General features: G+C 35.8%; 1 protein-coding gene across 1 annotated transcript in view; it reads left to right on the forward strand.

Moving 5' to 3' along the window:
• LOC150080645 (protein FAN-like) overlaps positions 1–23,482 on the forward strand; it is a 411,353-nt gene that overhangs the window by 117,767 nt on the left and 270,104 nt on the right. Inside the window, exons 10-11 of the mRNA XM_090380769.1 lie at positions 5,234–5,305; positions 18,029–18,137. Of these exons, the coding sequence (XP_090236895.1) occupies positions 5,234–5,305; positions 18,029–18,137 (181 nt within the window). The remainder of the gene's footprint in view (positions 1–5,233; positions 5,306–18,028; positions 18,138–23,482) is intronic.

Genomic DNA, 23,482 nt, shown 5'->3' on the forward strand with positions numbered 1-23,482 from the left:
CTTTGCTGCTTCCTTTAATATAACTGGATAGATTCCATCCACCCCAGGTGCCTTTTTTATTTTTATCTTCAACAATTTCTCCTCCACTTTCCTCTCTGTTATTACAAAATCATCTAGCTCACTGCCAGAGTTTAACTCACCTCTGGCATTCCCCCTCCCTGAATAACTCCTCATGGGTAAATGTAGATGCAAAATACTCATTTACTTTGTTAGCCACCTGAGCAGGATCATCAACAGTTGAACCATCAATATCCAGTGGACCAAACTGGTTCATCCCTTTCCTTCTAGAGTTTACATAGGTAAAGAACTCTTTGTTGTTTTTCTTTGCATCCTTTGCCAAAGATTTCTCATAATCTGCCTTTTCCTGCCTAATCTCCTTTGCGACTTGGTTATTTACAGACCAGCTAATATCTATCAAGGCCTAAACCTTGAACAATATTTCTTAGTTGTTATGTAAAACCTAGTAGCTTCCAAAATAAATAATTTGAATGCTTCCCATTTTGAATTTGCTGTTGGTAACATCATCAGTTGGTCCCACCATATAGAATTTAAATACTGTCTCAGACCACTGTAGTTGCCTTTACGAAAGCAAAATCCCTTCCCTTTACTCCTGATGGTAGTTACCTCTTTGAGTAAATCCCACTTCAGCACAGTGTTATCATTGCCACCTAGTGGTTCCTTTATCTGCAGATTCTTAATGCATGAAGAATCACTACTAATAATCAGATCAAGAGTATTACTCCCTCTAGTTGCCTCCCGCACATGCTGATGTAGAAAACAATCATCCAATAAATCCACAAAAGCCTTGTGTGTGTGTATGTGTGTGTGTGTGTGTGTGTGTGTGTGGGAGAGACCAACCCACAAATTCCAGTCAATATCTGGGAAATTAAAATCCCCCATTATAAGACTTTCTGATTTACTGCCCCACTCTATTTCCCTGTACAGTTTCTTATTATACTCATCAGAGTCATTAGGCCTATAACACACTCCTACTCTCAATTTTGATCTCCCAATGCTTATGTCACACCAAACTGACTCGACACTGCACTATCCATCGATGTTGACTGGCTTCACTTCCTTGGATTTTGTGTTTCTTAACTTATAACATAACTCCTCTTCCCTTCCTATCCTGTCTATCATTCCTGTACACATTGTACTCCCAAATTCCAGTTCTGCATTCCTTATATCTGTGTGACACCATGTCTCTGATATCCCAACAATATCTGACTTTGATGATTTGAGCAATACCTTAATTTCATCAAATTTATTTACCAAACTCCTAGCATTGGTATACATGCACCTGTTCCTATTCTTAGCTACCCTAACACAACCCATGTGTTTACTTGTACCACAGTGACTCCCAGCAGTCTCTGAAATACCCTGCATCTTGTTTACCAGACTGCTGCTGATACCAATAGAAGCAGTGCAAGAATCACTTTCACCTCTGCCAGCGGCTACTGTTAATCTATTAGTCCTTGCATCCCCCTAAGTTAGCAGTTTTCTGACCCACCTAACCCTGCCTCAATAGCATCAGCAAATATTCTTGCATCCTTTCTATTTAAGTGTATCCCATCTCTGTAGAAGCAGTCTCTCCTGTTAACAAGTACAGACCTGGCTGAAAAAAATTCTACCCATTGAGCCCTGCATAATCTTTCCAGGGCCGAATTGATTGACAAGGCTCTCATCATATACTCCCTCCTATCGTGTCTGGGCAGAATTGCAGAATATGCAGTCTGATATCAGAACATTTCATTGTACATAATATTACTGAATTTATTAATGCCAGGCTGAATTTTGGGTTTCATTTTTAGTGAATTTAAATAGTACATCTTAAGTTATCAGCTATTGAGCAAAAGCCATGTCAAAGCATTAAGTGCTTCTGGTTATGTGCTGACACAGCAGCCAACTCTCCAGATTTACAACAGATTAGTTGTCTTTTTGACTATTTTACCTCTACTCCTTCTCACCATTATACTACAGTTGATACCGTAGAGTTACTCCATATTTTTGCAAAAACACCATTTTTCTACATCTTTTTCTTCATGCAAAAGTAAAACTGCATTAAAATTGGAATTTTTTCTTAACTTTGTTAATGAATATGGCCGTGATAAACATCTGAGAATAGTTTACTGTAATTGTTCAGTTAGCAATAAGAAATAAATGAATAAAAAAAATCAAGCTTTATTGTGCAGGTTTTCATTTTCGGTATAAACCACATGTGTTGTACTGAAAATGAAATAAGTTTGACTTCAGCCAGCCGGTGCTTTATTGTTGGAACAGGCTTCCATCTGTTATTGTGGAAGTGGATGGTTTGAATAAATTCAAGGAAGTACTAGACAGATTCTTGAAAGGTATGAATGGGAGAAGTGTTAGTAGTTTTTTTTTTTTATGTAAACCCCAAACACGAGAGGTATTAGAACCTATAGTACTTAGTACCGTGCTTGGGTTGGAGGTTGAGAAGGCGAAAGAAGATATTTGTTGACATTGGACTTGAACTTCTGTAGATTGTAATTATCAGGAAATACGTATGAAGGAAGGTTGTTCCAGAAAACAGCAGTTGAATGAATAAACAAGGAAGATGAAAAGTTGGTTCTGTGAGTTTGAAGTTGGACAGTAAATGGATGTTGGCTGGTGGCAGCATGTGTTTGGACTGTTTTGAAAGAGAGAGAGTGGGAATTATAAAGCCAATTCAGAAGAACAATGCCCATGGAATGCAGCAGAAACAGTACATGTATGAGATAGCGAGTGGAGAGACTCTGTTAGAGATGAATCATTAATTAACCTAACTGCCCTCTTCTGCATGGAATCAAGAAGCCTGAGAGAGGTTTTGGGGACACCACCCCACATGTGGGAACAATATTCCATGGCAGGGCGGATTTGCGATTTATACAGAGTGAGCAGCTGTTTGGAAGAAAAGTAAAGCGGTAAAGAAAAAAAAAAAAAAAAAATGACTGCAAAGAAAAAAAGGCAAAGAATAGGAGTAAGTTCAGGAGCACAGGTTTTGAGAACAAGTGGAGAAATACCATCGAGAACTGGAGCTTTTTTAGCATCAAGATTCGCCAAAATCTTTCTGACATCCTTTTGACAGAAACCACAGGAGGCATTGAATGGAGCGTGTTTGGAATGGTGGGAGGTGTTTTACCAAGATCATTAATATACGAGTTGGAAGAAAAATGGGATGCTAGCGGGTCAGCTTTATCCTTGGCTGAAGCGACAACAGAACCATCTGGTTTGTACAGAGGTGGGAGCAGAGATGGGCAAAAGTTGCGGCCAATAGCTTTGGCATGGTTTTCACATTTCCTTTATTTGTTTTTGTTTTTTCACAGCAAGGGTTGACTTGTGGCTAATTCGAGGGTTTAGTAACAAACAACATTAACTACAAAATCATTTTGTAGTGAATGTTTTTGGAAATTTAACATGAAAAAGTCATTTAAAATTTTCTTAGTTTACCAGAAATGCACTTACAGCCGGAGCCAACTTGTAAAGTACTAGAGAGATACAGTTCTGTGGCATGATATGCATTGTTATTTGTATAAAGTAAAACTAAAGTTATCCCCCAAAAAAAAAAAAAAAAAATGGCAGTTTTGTAGTTAACGTTGTTTGGCACTAAACTCTCGAATCCTTCCTTTGTATACCGCAAACAAGACTGGTTGGTCACAGCTTATAAACAATACATTTTATATTTTTTTTGTTATATGTATCTGTACTGTAATATTGCAAAATTGCATGAAAATATGCTTAGAAAGCCTGAATGAGGTATCGGACAAATTAATAAATGAAGTGATTGATACATGTGCAAATAAAAGCAAAGAAGAATGAGATTATTATAATACCTGCATATTTGATTATAATTCGTATGATTTTTTTTGCGAATTTTAATTGGTGATTTTCATATTATTAAACTGTATTGTTAGTAATGTTTTTTTTGTGAACTGACTATTAGTATTTAGATGTTAAATAATAAATATTTCCTTTTGTTTCCTATTTTGTTTTCTTATATTATAACATATATAAATATACAGATTTGTTTGTAATATATGTATATGTTGTAAATATTAAATAATAATAAAAAAATATACTACATGTACCCCAGAAGTTTACCTTCTCCCCCCCCCCCCGCTGCATTTACCCCAAAGTTTACCTTCCCCCCGGTGCAAACACCCTGGATTCAACACTAGTCACAAAGGAACTGGATACTGGATGAAAAAAATAATTTTGATATCATATATTTGGATTTCAGAAAAGTATATGATATCAAAGTATGGCGTTAAGAGCAAGTTGCTGTTATGGAAAAAGGGATGGTCAAGTGGGAGAAGACAGATTGTGGTAATCAGTAGACACTGCTTGTCGTGGACTAAGGTTATTAGTCCACCTAAGTATCTGTCTTGTATTTGAATGGTCTAGTAAGTTACATGGAAATCAAGCATCACCTCTTAATATGTGTGCTTTTATTAAAGAGGTTGTATATGCATGGGTTTGGCACTTCCATCATTTGTGTATGTGCTTTTATGTTATCAAGGTGTAATAGTTTAGACTGCCATATCACTGCCAGTTAGCACATTGTCAAAAGTCCCTTTACTTAGGAACTGATATCACTTTAATCTCTTATGATTACAATAAATATTAGGATTTTTGTGTGCTTTTCTAAAAATGTATTTATCTGTAATTGTAATTTATTATGAGACTTGATTATCTATAATCAAGTCTCTTAATAAATACCTAAATCTGTAATTTAGGTATTTATTATGAGACTTGAAATGTTTGCTCTAAATACAGGTCTCAGTAATCTGAAGTAAATGGGATTCATAGCCAACCGAGATTACTAAATACTCAGATTATATGAAATGAAATAAAATATATTTTGTAATTTTATTTATTAATTATATTTTTAAATATCAGGAGGACCAATGTCTTGATCCTCTTGATATAATAGAATAGGTTCTGACAGAAGCTACCAGAAACAAATATCTCTGAAATGCATGTGTCATCCAGTCATTGTCATGTGGAAAATATGCTCCACCCTTATCCATTGATAAAAGAATATCAAAATTTCTTTACCAACAAACTTATAACAAGAGTTTTGATTGTAATGGTTGTTGCCTGAAAATTCTCTGACCTCTACAACAGAGAAAATATTTCTTATATTTCAAAAACATTGTGAAGGCCATCGTATTTTAGGATAAATGCAACATAAGTTATTCTTGATTCTAGTTTCTTTTATTTTTTATTGCAGTTTCCAGTGTTAAAAGTCAGGTTATCAGATATCAAGAGAGTCATAAAAAGACGGTTTCTTCTGAGGCACGTTGTAAGTATTTTTTCTTTAGTAAAGAAAGAATTTTGTAGCATATACACATAGTTAAGTCCATGTATATTTTTGAATAAAAGAATGATAAATCATACATTACTACAGAAGGTTCTATATAATAATGAAAGTATTTATTAATGCTTAGTCTAGACCAGGGATGGCAAATTGGTTTTAGTCAGTGCATCAGAATAAGTAAAAAATCTGTAAAATATTTTCAGACATGCCTCAGTGGAGGAGTCCTCCCTGAAGGAATTTTTTTTGTATAAATAATGGCAGTAAATGTGCCAATTGAAAGGTATTCTCATGATTGTGAAAGCTACAAATATTATTTAAAATGGAACTCAACATATTGATATTTATTTATTATATAATTTTTTAACTGATCTGTTAAAAAAATAATCTAATAAATAAAATATCAATATGTTGAGTTTAATCATGTTTTATTATATTATTATATAAATTAATGCAACGGCGCGTGTATAAACAAACATTTATTACAATTATATTTTTATTTCCTTATATAAAAATTATAACACTACTTGTCACCGTATTATTGTGATTTATTGTAACATAATAAAAACAATTTAATTGACTTACTAGTTCAAACATGCAAATACAATGAGTGATCACTTAATTATGACCACCTACATAATACTTCGTAGGTCCTCCTTTTGCCCTCAGTATAGCAGCTATCTAACATGGCATTGATTCAACAAGGTGTTGGAAGCGTTTGAGAGTTATGGGCAACCAAGCTGTGTGTAATGCGATCAGCAATGCAGGTATGGAGGTGATTGGTATATCCAGACACCTTGATTGCCCCGTCTCACATCTCTCTAGCTGTGCAGAGGCAGGCAGGCCAGATTCATCTTTTAGCTCTTGCTGGGCATCCATAGAAATGATGGTCTGGGGAAGCCCGTGGAAATATAGGAAAGGAGGGTGGTAGAGCAGGGAGAAGATGGGGAAGGAGGGACTGGGGGGGGAATATAGTGATAGAAAGATGGAGATGATAGTTAGAGGCATCCACATAGAAATAGGAAGGAGGAGTTGTTAGTTAAAGTGATAGAATAGAGCACTAAACAGTATGTCCAGGAATCCCACCCCTTAGTAGGGGTCAGCAGGCAGTGAAGATTCCACCCCAAACTGAAAATTACCATAATGGTAATATTGGATGCATTTTGAATGAGCATGATTTCTTTTCTAAAAAGAGAACTGAGACAGTAAAAGGTTTTTGGATGTTTCTGAATAATTCTCATTTGTTAGTTTGTTGAAAGTTGTAAAACTACATTAATTTACAAACCATTAGCAAAGGCACATGATGCAAAAAAGCAAGCTTATATAGGCTACCGTAGCCTAGTGGTCAGGTGCGCGGGTGCATAAGTACACGTGCCTTGAGTGACCGGGGTTCAAGCCCGTGACTACTGAATACGGTGCTGTTTCTTATATTCTGTCTATCTTGTGGACTCCTCTGACCGTTTGGTCATCCCGGAGTATAAACAGAAAATTTATTATTATTATTATATAGCATCAGACAAAAAAAACACACCCTTATTTCAGCCCATCCACTCGCTCCAAATGTTTGTCAAGTTCTGCCTTGACTCTATTTAAGCTATCAACTTCTACAACAACAGATGGAAGTTTGTTCCAGCAATAAACCACCCACTGGCTAAAGGTAAACTTCCACACATCTATCCTAAAACTGTCTTTCCTCAATTTCAATTTATGCCCTCTCAGGCGATTATTCTGAGCAAAAGAAAGAATCCCATCAGCATGGAGCATGCTCAAACCATTCAAGGCTTTATACACCTCAATCAGATCACCTCTCAGGTGCCTAATCTCCAGACACTGTAATTTGCAAAACTGAAGCCTTTCTTTGTGAGAGCAACCCTTTGTTCCATTCACTAATCTTGTTGCCCTTTCCTGTACTCGTTCCAACAGCTTAACATCCTTCTTAAAATGAGCTCCAGACCTGTATACAGTACTCAATGTGTGGCCTAACCATTGCCTTATACAAGGGGATAATCACCTCCTTATCCCTGCTAGGAAAATTCCTGTATATCATTGACAAGACACCATGAGCTACTCTTGCAGACCGTCTGCACTGCTCAGAAAACTTCATATCTGCCTGCACAATTATCCCCAGGTCCTTTTCATTCTCTACCACTGTCAGTGTAGTACCACAGAGTTGATATGTTACTCTGGGGTTACTGCTTCCCATATGTAGTACTTTATATTTGTCAATGTTAAACTTCATTTGCCACCACTCAGCCCATCTGCTCAACTTTTCTAGAACCTGTTGCAGCAGCGTACTGTAGATGATACGAAGGTTGGTAGGGTACCAACCTTCGTATCGTCTACAAACTTGGACATTAAGCTTGATATACCATCATCAGTATCATTTATAAATACAGAAAACAACAATGGACCCAACACTGAACCCTGAGGGACTCCACAAATAACATTAGTCTACGAAGAGCAGTGTCCATTGATTACCACTCTCTGTCTTCTCCCACTCAACCATCCTTTTATCAATAGAAGCAATTTGCCTCCAGTACCACACTGCTCCAATTTGTGTAGCAGTCTTCCATGTGCAACCGTATCAAAGGCCTTTCTACGATCCAAATATATGATATCAAAATTATTCTTTGCATCCATTTCCTTTGTGACTACATCATAGTATCCAATCAAATGGTCAGACAAGACTTCCCCTTAACAAGCCCATGCTGTGTCCGAGCTATAACTGAAATCTTGTCTAGATGATCCTGCAGTGCTTCTTTAACCAGTGCGTCCATTTATTTCCCTGGAACAGAAGTTAAACTAACAGATCTGTAATTATCTGTGTATCCCTTTGATGCTAGGCTTTTCATACCAACTAAGAAATATTGTTCAAGATTCAATGTGACCCCAATCCTCCTTTATGGATTGGGGTCACATTTGCACATCTCCAGTCCATGGGTACCTCCCCTGAGTCCAAGGAAACTCTCATAATTATAGCTAAGGGTTTGTTTACTTCCTTTGCCACCTCCTTTAATATAACTGGATAGATTCCATCCACCCTGGGTGCCTTTTTTTATGTTTATCTTCAACAATTTCTCTTCCACTTTACTCTCAGTTATTACAAAATTATCTAGCTTACTGCCAGAGTTTAATACACCTCTGTCATTCCCCTCTCTGAATAACTCATGTGTGAATGTAGATGCAAAATATTCATTTAGTTTGTTAGCTACCTGAGCACGATTGTCAACAGTTGAACCATTGATATCACATGGACCAATCTGATTCATTCCCTTCCTTCTAGAGTGTACATAAGTAAAGAACTCTTTGCTGTTTTTCTTTGCATCCTTTGCCAAAGATTTCTCATAATCTGTCTTCGCCTGCTTAACCTCTGTGACTTGATTACAGATCAGCTTATATCTATCATAGGCCTCTGTGCCACCTGTTAATTTCTATGTATCCAATGCATTTTTCTTCTCTACCACATGTCTAATTAGTTCATCTGACATCCATTTAGGCCTAAATCTTGAACAATATTTCTTAGTTGGTATGAAAAGCCTAGTATCTTCCAAGATTAATTCTTTGAATGCTTCCCATTTTGAATTTGCTGTTGGTAACATCATCAGTTGGTCCCACCGTATAGAATTTAAATACGTCTCAGAGCACCATAGTCACCTTTACTGAGGGCTGATGACCCTCCTATGTGTGAGCAATGCGACACCATTTTATCCGTCCAACACATTTTATGTGATTGTACCAGTTTTATAAATGCTCGTTTTACTGCTTTTACCCATCTGACTGAGCTATATACACTCAGTCAGATTTTAAATGACAACGACAATGTGTCAGCAGTTTTTAAATTTTTAAAGTCGATCAATATGTATACATTCATATGAAATATACAATTTGTTTTTATCATTGTACTGAATTTATTTATTGATATTACTTTATGCACCTTTAGACTAAGTAACCTTTTTACAAGTTACCAATCTTACCTTTTTATATTTTAACCTTTTCCTGCCGCACTATAACCTTGCTGTTTTTGCACCACAAAAATCAAAATCAAATCAAGTCACCTTTACAAAAGCAAAAACCCTTCCCTTTACCCTTGATGGTAGTTTCCTCTTTGAATAAATCCCACTTCAGCACACTGTGATCACTGCCACCCAGTGGTTCCTTTATCTGCAGATTCTTAATGCATGAAGAATTACTACTGACAATCAGATCGAGAGTATTACTCCCTCTAGTTGCCTCCCGAACATGCTGTGTAGAAAACAATCACATAATAAATCCACAAAAGCCTTGCTAGTGTGTGAGTGACCAACCAACCCACAAATTCCAGTCAATCTCTGGGAAATTAAAATCCCCCATTATAAGACACTCTGATTTACTGACCCACTCTCTTTCTCTGCACAATTGCTCATTATACTCATCAGATTCATTAGGCCTATAACACACACCTGCTCTCGTTTTTCCTTTCCTAATTCTTATGTCACACCAAACAGACTCAACATTGCATCGTCCACCAACATCAATTGGATGCACTTCCTTAGATTTTATATGTTTCTTAACTACAGCATAACCCCTCCTCCCGTCCTGTCCTGTCTATCCTTTCTGTACACATTGTACTCCCCAAATTCCAATTCTGCATGGCTTATGTCTGTGTGACACCACATCTCTGGTATCCCAACAATATCTGCCTTTGATGTCTTGACAAGCACTTCAAGCCCATCGAATTTATTAACTATACTCCTTGCATTGGTGTACATGTAAGTATACATGCACCTGTTTCTACTCTTAGTTACCCTAACACAGCCCATGTATTTACTTGTTCCACTATGACTCCCAGCAGTCCTGGAAATCTCCATTGCTTTGCTTTCCAGGCTGCTGCTCAATTGCATTTCAATAGAAGCCTTGCAAGAATCACTTTCACCTCTTCCAGCGGCTACTGTTAATCTATTAGTTTGTGTATCTCCCCAAGTTAGCAGTTTTCCAACCCACCTAACTCTGCCTCGATAGCATCAGCAAATATTCTTGCACCCTTTCTATTTAAGTGTCTATTAAATTTATCCCATCCCTGTAGAAGCAGTCTCTCCTGTTAAAAAGCACAGACCAGGCTGAGAAAAATCCTACCCCTTGAACCTTGCACAATCTCTTCAGGGCCGAACCATGATAATGTTCAAAATGTTTCATTTCAAGGGAATGAATATATTACCATTAAAGAATTTCTGTTTTTCACTTTGGATAACTAATAAAGTTGACATAAGGCTTTTCTTTGTCAACTATTTTAAATAGAGAAGAAATAGAAGTAAGCAACGTCTTTACTGACAACCTGCCATAGTGCTATTGAACATCATTGGAAAATTAAAAGAAACAGTACTTTGCTGACAGCCATTCTAAAGATTTTGCAACTTAAATTTATTTGCTGCTGTATTCTGATTTTAAGGAGGCTAAAGATAAAGTTCTAAACAGCATTTTAGAGGAATTATTTTTGTTCAAGGAATTCACTTAGTTTGTGTTAAAAGAAAGGGAAGAGTTTTAACAAATTTTAATATGTATTAGTGGTCTGTTGGTGCCACCAGAGTTTGATTTAGTGACACCAACTGCATTCAAAGTTATTAATTTCAGAATGATAGCTACCACAGTTACAAATGTTTAGAAACTGGTTTAATTTATGGTTAAGATTTAAAAAAATATCCAAACAATTAGTATAGAAGTAGGTGGTAGCCAAAAATATTGTATTCGAACAGATATCTTTCTTGAATAATGTATATTTGTTCTCTCTCTCTCTCTCTCTCTCTCTCTCTCTCTCTCTCTCTCTCTCTCTCTCTCTCTCTCTCTCTCTCTCTCTCTCTCTCTCTCTCTCCTCTCCCCCCGTCCTAAAATGTCTTATGTTTTCTTAATTGGTGGTGCAAAGGTTTTTGCCAGTATCATTGAGGATACCTTAAAGGTTCAGGGGAAACTGCTAGTTTTGGGGGAGACAAGGGTAATATAGATACTAGTTTATCTGATAACGTTGGTCAAAGTAACGCTTGCACATACCTCAAGATTTCTTGTTTGTTACCAAAACATCATATTGCAAGATGTTCTGAGGGCGGGCAGAAACATTTCAAATGAATGAGTAGCTGAAGCCAGGGAAGCAAGCTTAAATAACTTCAAGGGATGTATCAGGGTAATTAACTATACAAGAACACTAAGTCTTAATTGTTTATACAGTAATGTCAGAAATGTTATCAATAAAATGAGTGAATTCGAACTGCTGGTTAGAACAAGTAATGCTGATATAATAGGGCTTACGGAAACATGGTGCCACCTGGAAATAGGAGACGATGAGTTTCAGTATGGTATGTATAATGTATTTAGGAAAGATAGGGCAGATAGAAGGGGAGATAGGGTCGTGCTTCTTATCAAAAGCAATCTGAGTGTGACGAAAGCTTTCCCAGATTCAGAAGTTTTGCATGCTAGTATAGAATCTGTATGGTGTGAAATAGTCGAAGCAAAGGTATAATGAAAGTGGGAGCAATCTACAGGCCGGGTGATTGTGAAGATTATGATGAGAGCCTCTAATTGATTGGAGCAAATGGGAAGGAAACTTGACAAGGGAGACAAAATTTTTAAATCAACTAGATCAGGGGTGGCCAATTTAATTTGTGATGCAATCTACTTTTTTTCTTCAAAATGTGCCACGATCTACCATCTCAAGAATTTCATTGCACGTGGTTAAAAAAAATTAATCAACACATAATGAAAAATGTTGTTTGTAAATTTTAAAATTAAATACAATTCACAATTCTTGTTTTAAAATACATACGTATTAAATTTTTAATTAGTGCGAAGTTTGTGTCTTAATGTCATTTGCCAAGCTTTCAAAATCAGGGATATACTGTGGTAAGGCCAACCGTAAAGAATCTTCTGTATGCAAGTCCATAAGAATAGAACAATTCTTTGTTTGTTTCAAATATGAAAAGGCCGATTCACATAGATATGCGGAACCAAAACAGGAATTTAAAAGTTCATGGCATTTTTTTACATTTGGGTACTTTTCTCGGCAAACATATTTCCAAAAGTCTTTTCTGATGATCTGGCATTTAGGAAGATATCGTTTCGCAATGTAATAATTTCATTTTCAAGTAATATTTTCTCCATGTGAAAAATCTCAGCGATTTTTTTCTGCAATTTGTTTCGTATCTAAGTCGACGGTAAATGGATAAGAAATATATTGAACTTATATATTGAAAAATGTATCAATTTCAGAAATATATTTCTCACTATTAAATTCAAAAACAGGATATTTTTGCAAATGACCTTGCATATTTGCAAAATGATCGAAAATTTTTTCTTTGAGATTCTTAGCCATTGCGAAAAATTGATGTTTATATGCAGAAATACTACTAATCGTGTCACCCACATTTTTATTTTTTTCCTTGTAATTCCAAATTCAGATCACTTAAATTACTGGTAAAATCTGGCAAAAAAGCTAGTTCACACAACCACTCCGTATCTTGTAGCTGCTGATAATCATCTCCTCAAAAAAGTTTGATCAACAAATTTTTTAATTTCATTCAGCAAATTTTGAAATCTCTGTAGAAACTTACTCCGACTCAGCCACCTCACATCTGTGAGTAATATCAGATCTGGTTTATTTTCATCGAGTTGCATTTTGAAAAGTCTCCTTTTAAGAGATTGTCCTCTGATGGAATTCACGATTTTGAAAGCTATGTCCATAAAACTTGTTTGTGGATGATACAGTGGTAACAAAAAAGTTGGGAATTCATCCTTTTGGCACAATGCGATGAATTTGTTAAGATGCCCGTCATTGATATGAGCTTAAATAGTGGTAATTTTAATTTTTTTCAATAAAATTTTTGAATGCATTAAAAATATATGAAGACCTCTAGTTCTTTCTTTTAACGAAAAGTCTTCTCTAGTGGCAGAATCATCGAAAACCATATGAACAAAAACGAGCAATTGAGCTGTATCACTGACGTCTGTAAATTCATCCAATTGTAAAGAAAAGGATACACAATTAGCAATATTAACACGCAGTTGTTCGCTCACATTTTTACTAATTTTTTCGATGCGTCGCACACAGTATTTTGAGATAATTGCAGATCTTGAAGAGCACTTTTAATTTCATATTTGTTCTTACAATTTTCAAAAAGAGAATCTGTTATCTCTAAAAATGCATCTTTGATGAATTGCCATCAGAAAATGGTTCGCATTTCTTTGCAAGAAGATGACTCATTTTAAATTATGCTACAGTTACCCAGCCTAAACTAAACTACAGCCTAAACTACAGTTAAAATAACTTGTATGTCGATACTACTGTTTCATACAAATGATTGTAGTGCTCTCCTCTCTCTCACAATGTGTTTAAATAATAGTTTGTTTCGGGAGAAGTTCAACAATCTATGTATGTTTAGAGTTGGAGCTATCATATAGTAATGTTATTTAAGCAAACTGAAATAGTCTATTATAGCCAAGTGGGTAAAGTACCTGCCTGGCAACCCAAAGGTCGCGGGTTCGATTCCCACCTCGGGCTTGGATCAAAGTACTGCAAAAACCTTGGGAGGTGCAATATGGCCACAGAAGCCGATGCGCCAACAACTACCAAATCAAAAAAAAAAAAATAGTCTATTATATTTCACAATTAAACAGCAGGCACCAGAAACACATGCACAGGCAACAGCCACATAAGGTCAGATGAATTTTCAAGATAAGGTTTAATTTTGACATAAATTTTTTTTTTTTTTTCATTGTTATATGATGGGATTTATGCTAGTTAGTATATATTGGTCATATAATGCAAGGAAACCAGAAACTTATGCTGCACCAGCAAAACAAAAATCACATCATAGGTACCTATCCAGTAGGCCTTTGAATTTTGTCCAGATGATGGAGGCAACTTGCTAAAGTAAAACTTTGTACAGTTCAGTGTATAATTCTTCCTCCTCAATTTCAATTTATGCTTCCTAGTTCTAGTGCCACTTAATGCCATGAAAAGTTCACCTTCATTTATTTTAATATCCCCCCCCAAGGAACTTAGTTACCAAGTGTAATTGCCTTTTTACCTGCCTATCTAAATCAATTCAATAAATCATCAACAGGACACTATGGGCCTTCCTTACCACTTATCTGCAGTGCACAGACAATTTTATATCTGCCTATGTGTATTGTGACCCCCAAATCCTTTTCTTCCTCTACCATTTTTAATTTATTCCTTTCAAGTGTATAAATGTTTCAAATGTATAAATTAGTTTCAAGTTTATTTTTCAAAGGGTAAAATTGTATTTTTCAACATTAAAACATAATTGCCATTTAAATGATCATCTCTGAATCCTTGAGTGTTGCTTAATAATTGAACCACTCTCTCAATCTACACATTTTCACATCATGCTCTCCATCCCTTCGTGAATATCATTAATCAGTTAACAGTTGACATTTTTCCTTAAAGAAAATGCTTCAAAAACTGTCACCTTTTTTTTTTTTTTTGAAGTCTACTTTCCAAGTGTATAAATTAGTTTCAAGTTATTTCTCAAAGGATAAAATTGTATTTTTCAACATTAAAAATAATTGCCATATAAATGATCTTCATGTGTGCCTGTGTCCCCATCCTAATAACATTTCTGTTTATTGTCCAACTGAAACCAAATTGATCATGAACAATCCCCCATCAGGGTTGCTCAAGTATCCCAGTGGGGGAGAGGGTTAATTTTATCTACTTGTTTGAAACAAAGGCCCTCTTGATTTAAGCGTCACTTGTTTATAATTAATTTATTTAACTGTCTAATCCAAGCCAATTTACAATCCTTTTTTGGGAAGGAGGTGGGATAAGATGCACCCCTGACAAGTGTAGTTTTATTATTTCGATCTGCCAGTTGAAACAAAGTGGCCACCACTCAAAACACAGATGCAATCTATTTGAAACTATTCTGCTTACAGTCTGATTGAAACAAACTTTACAGTAGTTGATTTTACAATACAAAGTTTTCTGATAACACTAAAATCATCTTCATTGTTATCTTCTGAACTAGTATTATCCAATAATTTGTAAATATCTATTGACTCGGAATTTGATTCACTAAAAAAAAAATTTGATTTCTGAATTACTGTTATCCACCAAGTTTTCATCACAAAAATCAGTGTAATCAAAATGTAACTTTGATGCCTATTCTCTCAGAAGCTAAAACAGTATTTTTTGTTATATATTTTATGAACACATCACATAATGTTATAGTAGTTTAGTGAATATCTACATTCAAAACAATACTGGGATGTTGAAATGCATGGTGCACACACCACACAGAGACATCAATTTATGTTCAGCACATCTGCCTGTATATACAAGAAAGTGGTTAAGAAAATTATAAACAACAGTAGTCTCAACTCCAATCCACAACAATTGCCCCCACTTCTAACCAGTGCCTTTTCTAAAGAGTAACCATTAATTATCCTTTGCTTCCTTCATTTACCCATCCTGTAATCCATCTAAGGATCATACCCGTGACTCCCAATATGTTCCAGTCTGTCAAACATATTGGAAATCACAGAATAACAAATCTTTACAGAAGTAAAATGTTATTGTATGAATAGGGTACATAATACAAACCTGAAACCACTTCCAGGTGATAGGGATACCTTCAAGTCTTTGTTCATCAACTGGAAAATGTTCACTCTGCAGTGGATGGCAGAAGAATTTACAAACCCTGAGCAGGTGCAGTGAGTGCTTTGGTTCAATGAACTGCAGTCTGCCACTGCTGTTATATGTAAATTTGAAGCACATTTAAAAAGAAGCCACCAAGCAGATCTTCGTTGAGTGGTAGTGAAAATTCATAAAGGATGCCTGTTTGGGTCACAGTCTGCAGCATGTAACATGTGATGTTAAAGGCTGAGGATGAAACCATAAAAAAAAAAAAAACAGAAGATGGAATTTTGTTCAGAAATGTTTCAGTTTATGGAACAGTTTTCTGGAATGAATCATCTTTAGCAACAAGCACATTTTTCAGATTAGTGTGAAAGTAAACAAGCAAAATGTAAGAATATGGGGCACGCAAAAGTCACAGGAAATTTTGAAATACCTGCACAATTGAATATAACTGTCTTTTACATGATGAGTTGTCACAAAGTGTATGGATTTTTTCTTCTTTTGAGATGCTACCATTACAGGCATCATATATCTAGATATGTTACAGAAATTTCCTTATTCCCCAGCTGCAGGATGACAGTGATGGCAACTTGACTTTCCCATAAGACAGAGGTCTATCACATTACCACAAAAAAGTTTGCAAAAGACACAACACAGTGTTTCCCAGGAAGTAAAGTGGAAAAGGAGGGGTGATTTTGTAGCCCCCATGATTCCCTGAACAGATTCCTTTTGTATTTTCTCTCTAGAGATTCATAAAAGAACAGGTGCATGTTTTCCCTATGCCAGGAACCATTACGAAATTTAAGCAATGCATTTCTGAAGCAATCAGATACATTGCTAGTGATATGATGTGCCACATATGGGAGGAATTGTATTAAATGGGATATCAGCATAGTTACTAAAAGTACCCACATCAAACACCTCTAATTAAAACTTGAAGATAGCCCCCATCACCTGGACATGGTTTCAGGTTTGTATTATGTACTCTATTCACACAATAACATTTTAGTTTTGTAAAGTAGATTAGTGGACATTCCATATAGCAATCTTTCGTTGCAAACCAAAAACAATGTAGAAAATTTCTTGCAACAGTCTACCAGAATTAAATAAGTAAAACAAATTTAGTATAATAAAACTGATAAAATCAATAACAGCTCACTATCATAAACTCTATTTATACCCCAGTATGGGGTATAGCATTCAGTAACAGATGATTAGTGTGGATGGGAATTACCAAGTGAAATCACATTAAAAAAAAACTAATTACATCGATGATTCAAAATAATGTGTAAGAGATTCATGCCAGTACTAATCACGTTGTGAGGTGAACTCATAACAGGGTGGATGCAGGTCCCCCTATTGTGATTCATAGTGGGTTCCACAGTAAAAATAGGAAATGCTTCAAGCTATGAGTGCTGGTGCTAGTCACGTTAGCAGCCAATAACTTGGATGCAATGACAAGGATTAAGGTGTTGCTTACTCCAGTAGCATTCAGCAGTGGCAGAGTGAACAAAATTAGCAGTGCAGACAGTTCCCCCCCCCTCATACTATGAAATAAAATCTTCCAACCTCCTGGAGATGTTGGTAAGGTAAAAAGAGCCACCTTGCAAAAAAAAAGAGATGAGTAACTCACCCTCAAGATAATAGACTAGAATTTTCTACTGAGGAGTTATACACATCAGGTGTGGTGGGCACATAGAATTCTACACACGGGCAACTTCATCCTGATGATAATAGACTGGAATTTTCCACTCAGAAGTTGTACATATCAGATATACATGCATAGAATTTTAAGCACTATGCTGTCCTTATTCTATACAATAACATCACTTCACATTTTAATTCTAATTAATATATCTATATTTTCATAGACTGGAGCTAGTATACCTGTCTTGAGCCAAAATACCAGCTTTTAAACATCTGAACATTTTATCAGGTGTTTATTTTCTGTCTTTAGAATAATTATTTTAAATTACATTTAATGCATTCAGACATTAGTCATATATTTTTTCTATATTTAAATTTTAGTTAAGCTAAAATTTAAATAATAAAATTGCTATGACTAAATTGACCATCTTATTCTATAGGGGCTTGAGCTATATTGCAATGAGAATTCTTTGTTAAAACATCTGTTTCTCTCATTCAAAACTGAATCGGAAAGGGATGAACTGTATGACAAACTGCTAGAACAGGAAGGTATAATTTTTTATTTTTCTTATTTGGCTTATCTTAGATTATTTTATCTGTTTATTTTTATTATGGCAATCTACAATATAGTTTACAGGCAATACTGTATTGCTCAACAGTCCTATCTATAGCTGTATCTTAATATAAAATGCATATGTTGTCAGTGATAGATTTCAATTTTCATGCTTCTTTTAATTCTTGTTCAGTTTTAATGATTTGTATTTTCTAAAGAATATGAAAACTGTATATGAAATATTTAAAATTGCTATTAATGAAAATAATATAAAGTATGATACACAATCATCATATGTGTGCAATAATGCAAAAAAATGACTAAGCATGTGATATGGACTGTCCTTTTGCATCATATGGAAAAACCAGGTTTGAATCCCATCAACATAGAAAGAATTTTTTGATGGGTTTTCTTTTTATTGTGAACAGATTAGTTGGTCTTGGGTGGAGGTTGCAGTTTTTCTGACTGTATTTCTAGGGATCTACTTTTTTTTTTTTTTTTTTTTCTTTTTTTGGAATAATGAAAATAGGAAGGAGAGAGTAGAAAGAAATGCAGATTTTTTAAAATCCGGACTGGACTAGAAATTAAATTTCACTTACAACATATGCATTTTATATTAAGATATAGCCATAGGATTGTTGATCAGTATGGTATACTTTCAAACATCAGTGTACTTAGGATTTTTCTGTGTATAGATTTTTGTTTGGATTGTCCGTTAAACAATCCAAACAAAACAGACTTGGCCCTCTTCAGAAATGTTGAGATAAATTTTTGTTTATAACAGTCTCTCATGTCTAGACATGGCTATCAACAGCATTTTTCAAAATTTCACCAGAAATAGATTTAAAGTAGATTTCTGTTTTTCAGACTTTATTGAATATTCAATCAGGTCTATCAAATCAGTGATACTGAGAAATATTGGAAACTTATACACAAATTTGAAAATGGTGCACTACCAATTGATGAAATTTGTGTGTTGATTGAATATTGAATAAGGTCTGAAAAAACAGTATTCAATAGTCAATCAGAAAAACTGTTATATTTCAAATTTCCTTCTATACTTGTTAGTTCCCAAACTACAGTTTGCTGCTGACACTTCTTGTAGGCTCACACTGAAATTGACAAAACTGATATTGCAGAATGTCTATTGCTTCATCTGTTTTCTTCATCAGTGATACTGAGAAGTACTGGAAACTTATACACAAAAAATTTCAAATTTGAAAATGATGCACTACCAACTGGTGAAATTGGTGCCGCCTTGGAATTTATAAGAACATCACTTTTCACTGGAAAGTTATGCACTATGTAGTCACACACAACAATAAAGTACTTCTTCACTGAACAAAACTACAGAATTTTCTCTTGTTTAAGACTGTCAGTGACACCTTGACAGTAAAGCTACCTATGACTAAGTCAAAATAACCTTTCTGGGTTAGTCTGCTGTTGTAATCAACTTCCACAATGTATGTGGAAGGTTTAACAACTGTTGGCATTAGTGAATTTATATCTCACACTCTTCAACATATCAAGAAGCAATCACCTCAGTAAATGGATGAAAATGTTCATTTGATTTAAGAGCTATATTTGGATCTTTACACATGGCATAACATTTAAAATGAACAAGCAAATTGCTTTATTCAAGCTAGAAGAGAGTAACTTGAACAGACTCATCATCATTTTTTTTTTTTTTTTTCCTCATTATAAATTCTGTTCTCTAGTTAAAACTCTGTTATAACTAAAGCTTTAAAGAGTTTTAACTAAAATGACCATAATAACCACATTGCCATTTTTACATCACCAATATATTTAGCATTTTATTATATGCCTACATATGAATGCTCTATGTTAATTGGTTTTTCTTGATCAACAGTACTATAAATAGCATTTTTTTTTTACTTAAGTGTTGTGCAGGCTGATTTTTGCACACAAAGATTTAAATCACCTACTCCAGATGAATATGCAGTGGATTAACCCCACCTCTCCCATCCCCAGTGATGTCATCTTAGCCACATCCCTATGCGGGGCTACACCCCCCCCTTTTCTGTTGAAATCATCAGCTTATCCATTCCCATTGAGAAAGAGAGGATTCAAACCCAGACCTTGTTTAGTATATACTGGAAAAATTTCGAAACAATTCTTACATTATCAAACACCTTCTCTGAAGAGATCTTCAAACTGTAGATCTGTGGACGTACTCCTGAAAAAGATATTTGTGACATTTTTAAAAGAAGGGAGGAACTAACTGGGAAGTTAATCAAACTTGAAATTTAATCCATTCTGACAAAAACTGAAAATTTAGATAAAATCATTAATATATCAGCCATCTTATGAAACACTTAAGCAGGAGAAACATTTTCATGACTAAACTGACTCACTGGCTACTATTGCTTCTTCACCATGTAAAAAAGGCCTGGGTTTGAATCCCCTCTCTCAATAGGATTAGATAAGTTGACGAAGAAGGTTATCAAATTGTAGCAGGATACTTAATGATTTTGTAATAACTGAGAGCAAAGTGGAGGAGAAATTGTTGAAGTTAAACATAAGAAAAGCACCTGGGGTAGATGGGATCTATCCAGTTATATTAAAGGAGGCGGCAAAGCAACTAAGCAAACCCTTAGCCATAATTATGAGAGCATCCTTGGACTCAGGGGAGGTGCCCACGGACTGGAGATGTGCAAATGTATCCCCAATTCACAAAGGGGGATCGAAGGGTGGCACGAGTAATTACAGACCAGTTAGTTTAACTTCTCTTCCGGGTAAAATAATCGAGTCACTGGTTAAAGATGCATTACAGGATCATCTAGACAAGACTGCAGCAATAATTGAGACACAGCATGGGTTTGTTAAGGGAAAGTCTTGTCTGACAAATTTGATAGGATATTATGATGTGGTTACAAAGGAACTGGATGCAAAAAATAATTTTGATATCATATATTTGGATTTCAGGAAAGCTTTTGACACTGTTGCGCATGGAAGACTATTGTACAAATTGGAGCAGAATGGTTATTTGTTATTTTGGTTTTTAGGAGCATTAGCAACTAAGGCCATATTGGAGCAGAATGGTATTAAGGGTAAGTTGCTACAATGGATAAAAGGATGGTTAAGTTGGAGAAGACAGAGGGTGGTAATCAATGCGTGCTGCTCTTCTTGGACTAATGTTATTAGTGGAGTCCCACATGGTTCGGTGTTAGGTCCACTGTTGTTTTGTATATTTAGCAATGATATTGATGACGGTATATTAGGCTTAATGTCGAAGTTTGCAGATGATACAAAGGTTGGCAGGGTAGTTAATGACAGTAATGGCAGTGTGCTACTGCAACAGGATTTAGATAATTTGGGCAGATGGGCTAAGAAATGGCAACTGAAGTTTAACCTTGACAAATGCAAAGTACTGCATATTTTTTTTTAGGCCCTTGCCACTGAAATCTTAGGAAATTAGGTGGCAGGGCCTGCCAGAGTAATTACTTCCAGTGCGATCCCTCTATGCCTGACCTGCCTCCTCGGGGTTAAGTGTGGGCAACGGGGGGTCCCACTAGGGGCCCAACGGCTAAAAGGTCAGAGGAACAACACAACATGACACTACACAACATAAACATGTACCTTACACTTTTTAAAATCTCTGGCCTTCACAGTGTTCTGTGTTTCACAAACAGAGTACACAACACGGAGATGGGGGAAACCCCTTGGGCCGTTAGACAATGAACACTTTACACTTTACACTTTACTGCAGAAGTAACCCCAGAGAAACGTACCAACTGTGTGGTACTACACTTAAGGTGGTAGAAAATGAAAAAGACCTGGGAGTAATTGTGCAGTCAGATATGAAGTTTTCTGAGCAATGCAGACAGGCTGCCAGGGCAGGTCATGGGGTTTTGTCAATGATATATAGGAATTTTGCTAGCAGGGAAAAGGAGGTGATTATCCCTCTGTATAAGGCAATGGTCAGGCCACGCCTTGAGTACTGCGTACAGATCTGGAGGCCTCATTTTAGGAAGGATGTAGATTTACTTGAGCGTGTACAGAGAAGGGCAACAAGATTGGTGAGGGGAATGAAGGGATCCTCTTACCAAGAGAGGCTTAAGTTCTGCAAATTGCAGTGGCTGGAGACTAGGCACCTGCACCGTGATCTGATTGAGGTGTATAAGGCTTTGAATGGGTTGAGCACGCTGAATTCTGATGGGATCCTTACACTTGTTCAGATTACGAACCTAAGGGGGCATAAATTCAAATTAAGAAAGGACAGATGTAGAATAGATGTGCGGAAATTTGCCTTTAGCCAGCGGGTGGTTAATTGCTGGAACAAACTTCCATATGTCGTTGTGGAAGTTGATAGGTCGAATAAATTTAAGGAGGAACTGGACAGGCATTTGGAGGGAATGGTGTGATTTTTTTTTTTTTTTTTTGGCTGATGCTGCATAAGCTCATACACTTGCTTTCTTGCATCACATGCCACTACTACTATTTGAACAACCACAGCACTGACTCTGAAAGGGGGGGAGTACGTCTAAGATTGACATCATTGAGTGAGAGTGGGAGAGCGAGTCTGTTGCATGTTTCATTCAGAGTAAGTGCGCTGGAGGTATAGCTGGATAAGTAACAAAAGAAGTTTATTTTTGTGCAATAGATGGAATTATGAATTTTTAAATTTCTTTGTATTTTTCAGAATTAAATTTAAAATTTTACTTTAATAAAAGTTTTTTTCACTTTAATAGTAAATTTTAAGGAATTCACTAACAAACAATTCATGATTACAGTCAGTCCCCAACATACATAAGAGATACGTTCCAGGACTTCTTATGTAAGTCAAGTTTTATATAACTCGGGAATGACTAATAAAATTTTGCTATTCTATCCATGATATGGCAAAATTACAAAAACCACATATCTCAGAAAAATGAAGAAAAATAGCTATATACCATAACAATTTTGGCGCCTCCGTAGCCAGGTGGGAAGGAGCAGCAGCAGCAGTGTGTAGCACACGCTTCTTGATTAGACCGGGGTTCGAGCCCGTCACCACCAAATACGGAGGATGCGGAAAGGTCAGGGAATGAGCACCGCATATCCCGGAGCAATATGGCCTTAGTTGCTAATACTCCTAAAAAAAAACCAAACCAAACCATAACAATTTTAAAAACTTTATCTGGGGACAGCAGTGAAGTAGTATCCCTTTCACTTATTCTCTTAGGCAGCACCATGATAATGGTCAAAATGAAATTTTCTGTAAAGAACTTCACAGGGTTAAGAGATGCTGTCACAATTTACAGCATTCAAATGAAGCATGCACTACACAATGATAGTTTGACGCGAAGTCATTGAAAATGATTGGACAATGTGAATTTCA

This window comes from Mastigoproctus giganteus, chromosome 9, assembly GCF_048544385.1.
Source record: "Mastigoproctus giganteus isolate SK-2022 chromosome 9, ASM4854438v1, whole genome shotgun sequence".
NCBI classification, from domain to species: Eukaryota; Metazoa; Arthropoda; class Arachnida; order Uropygi; family Thelyphonidae; genus Mastigoproctus; species Mastigoproctus giganteus.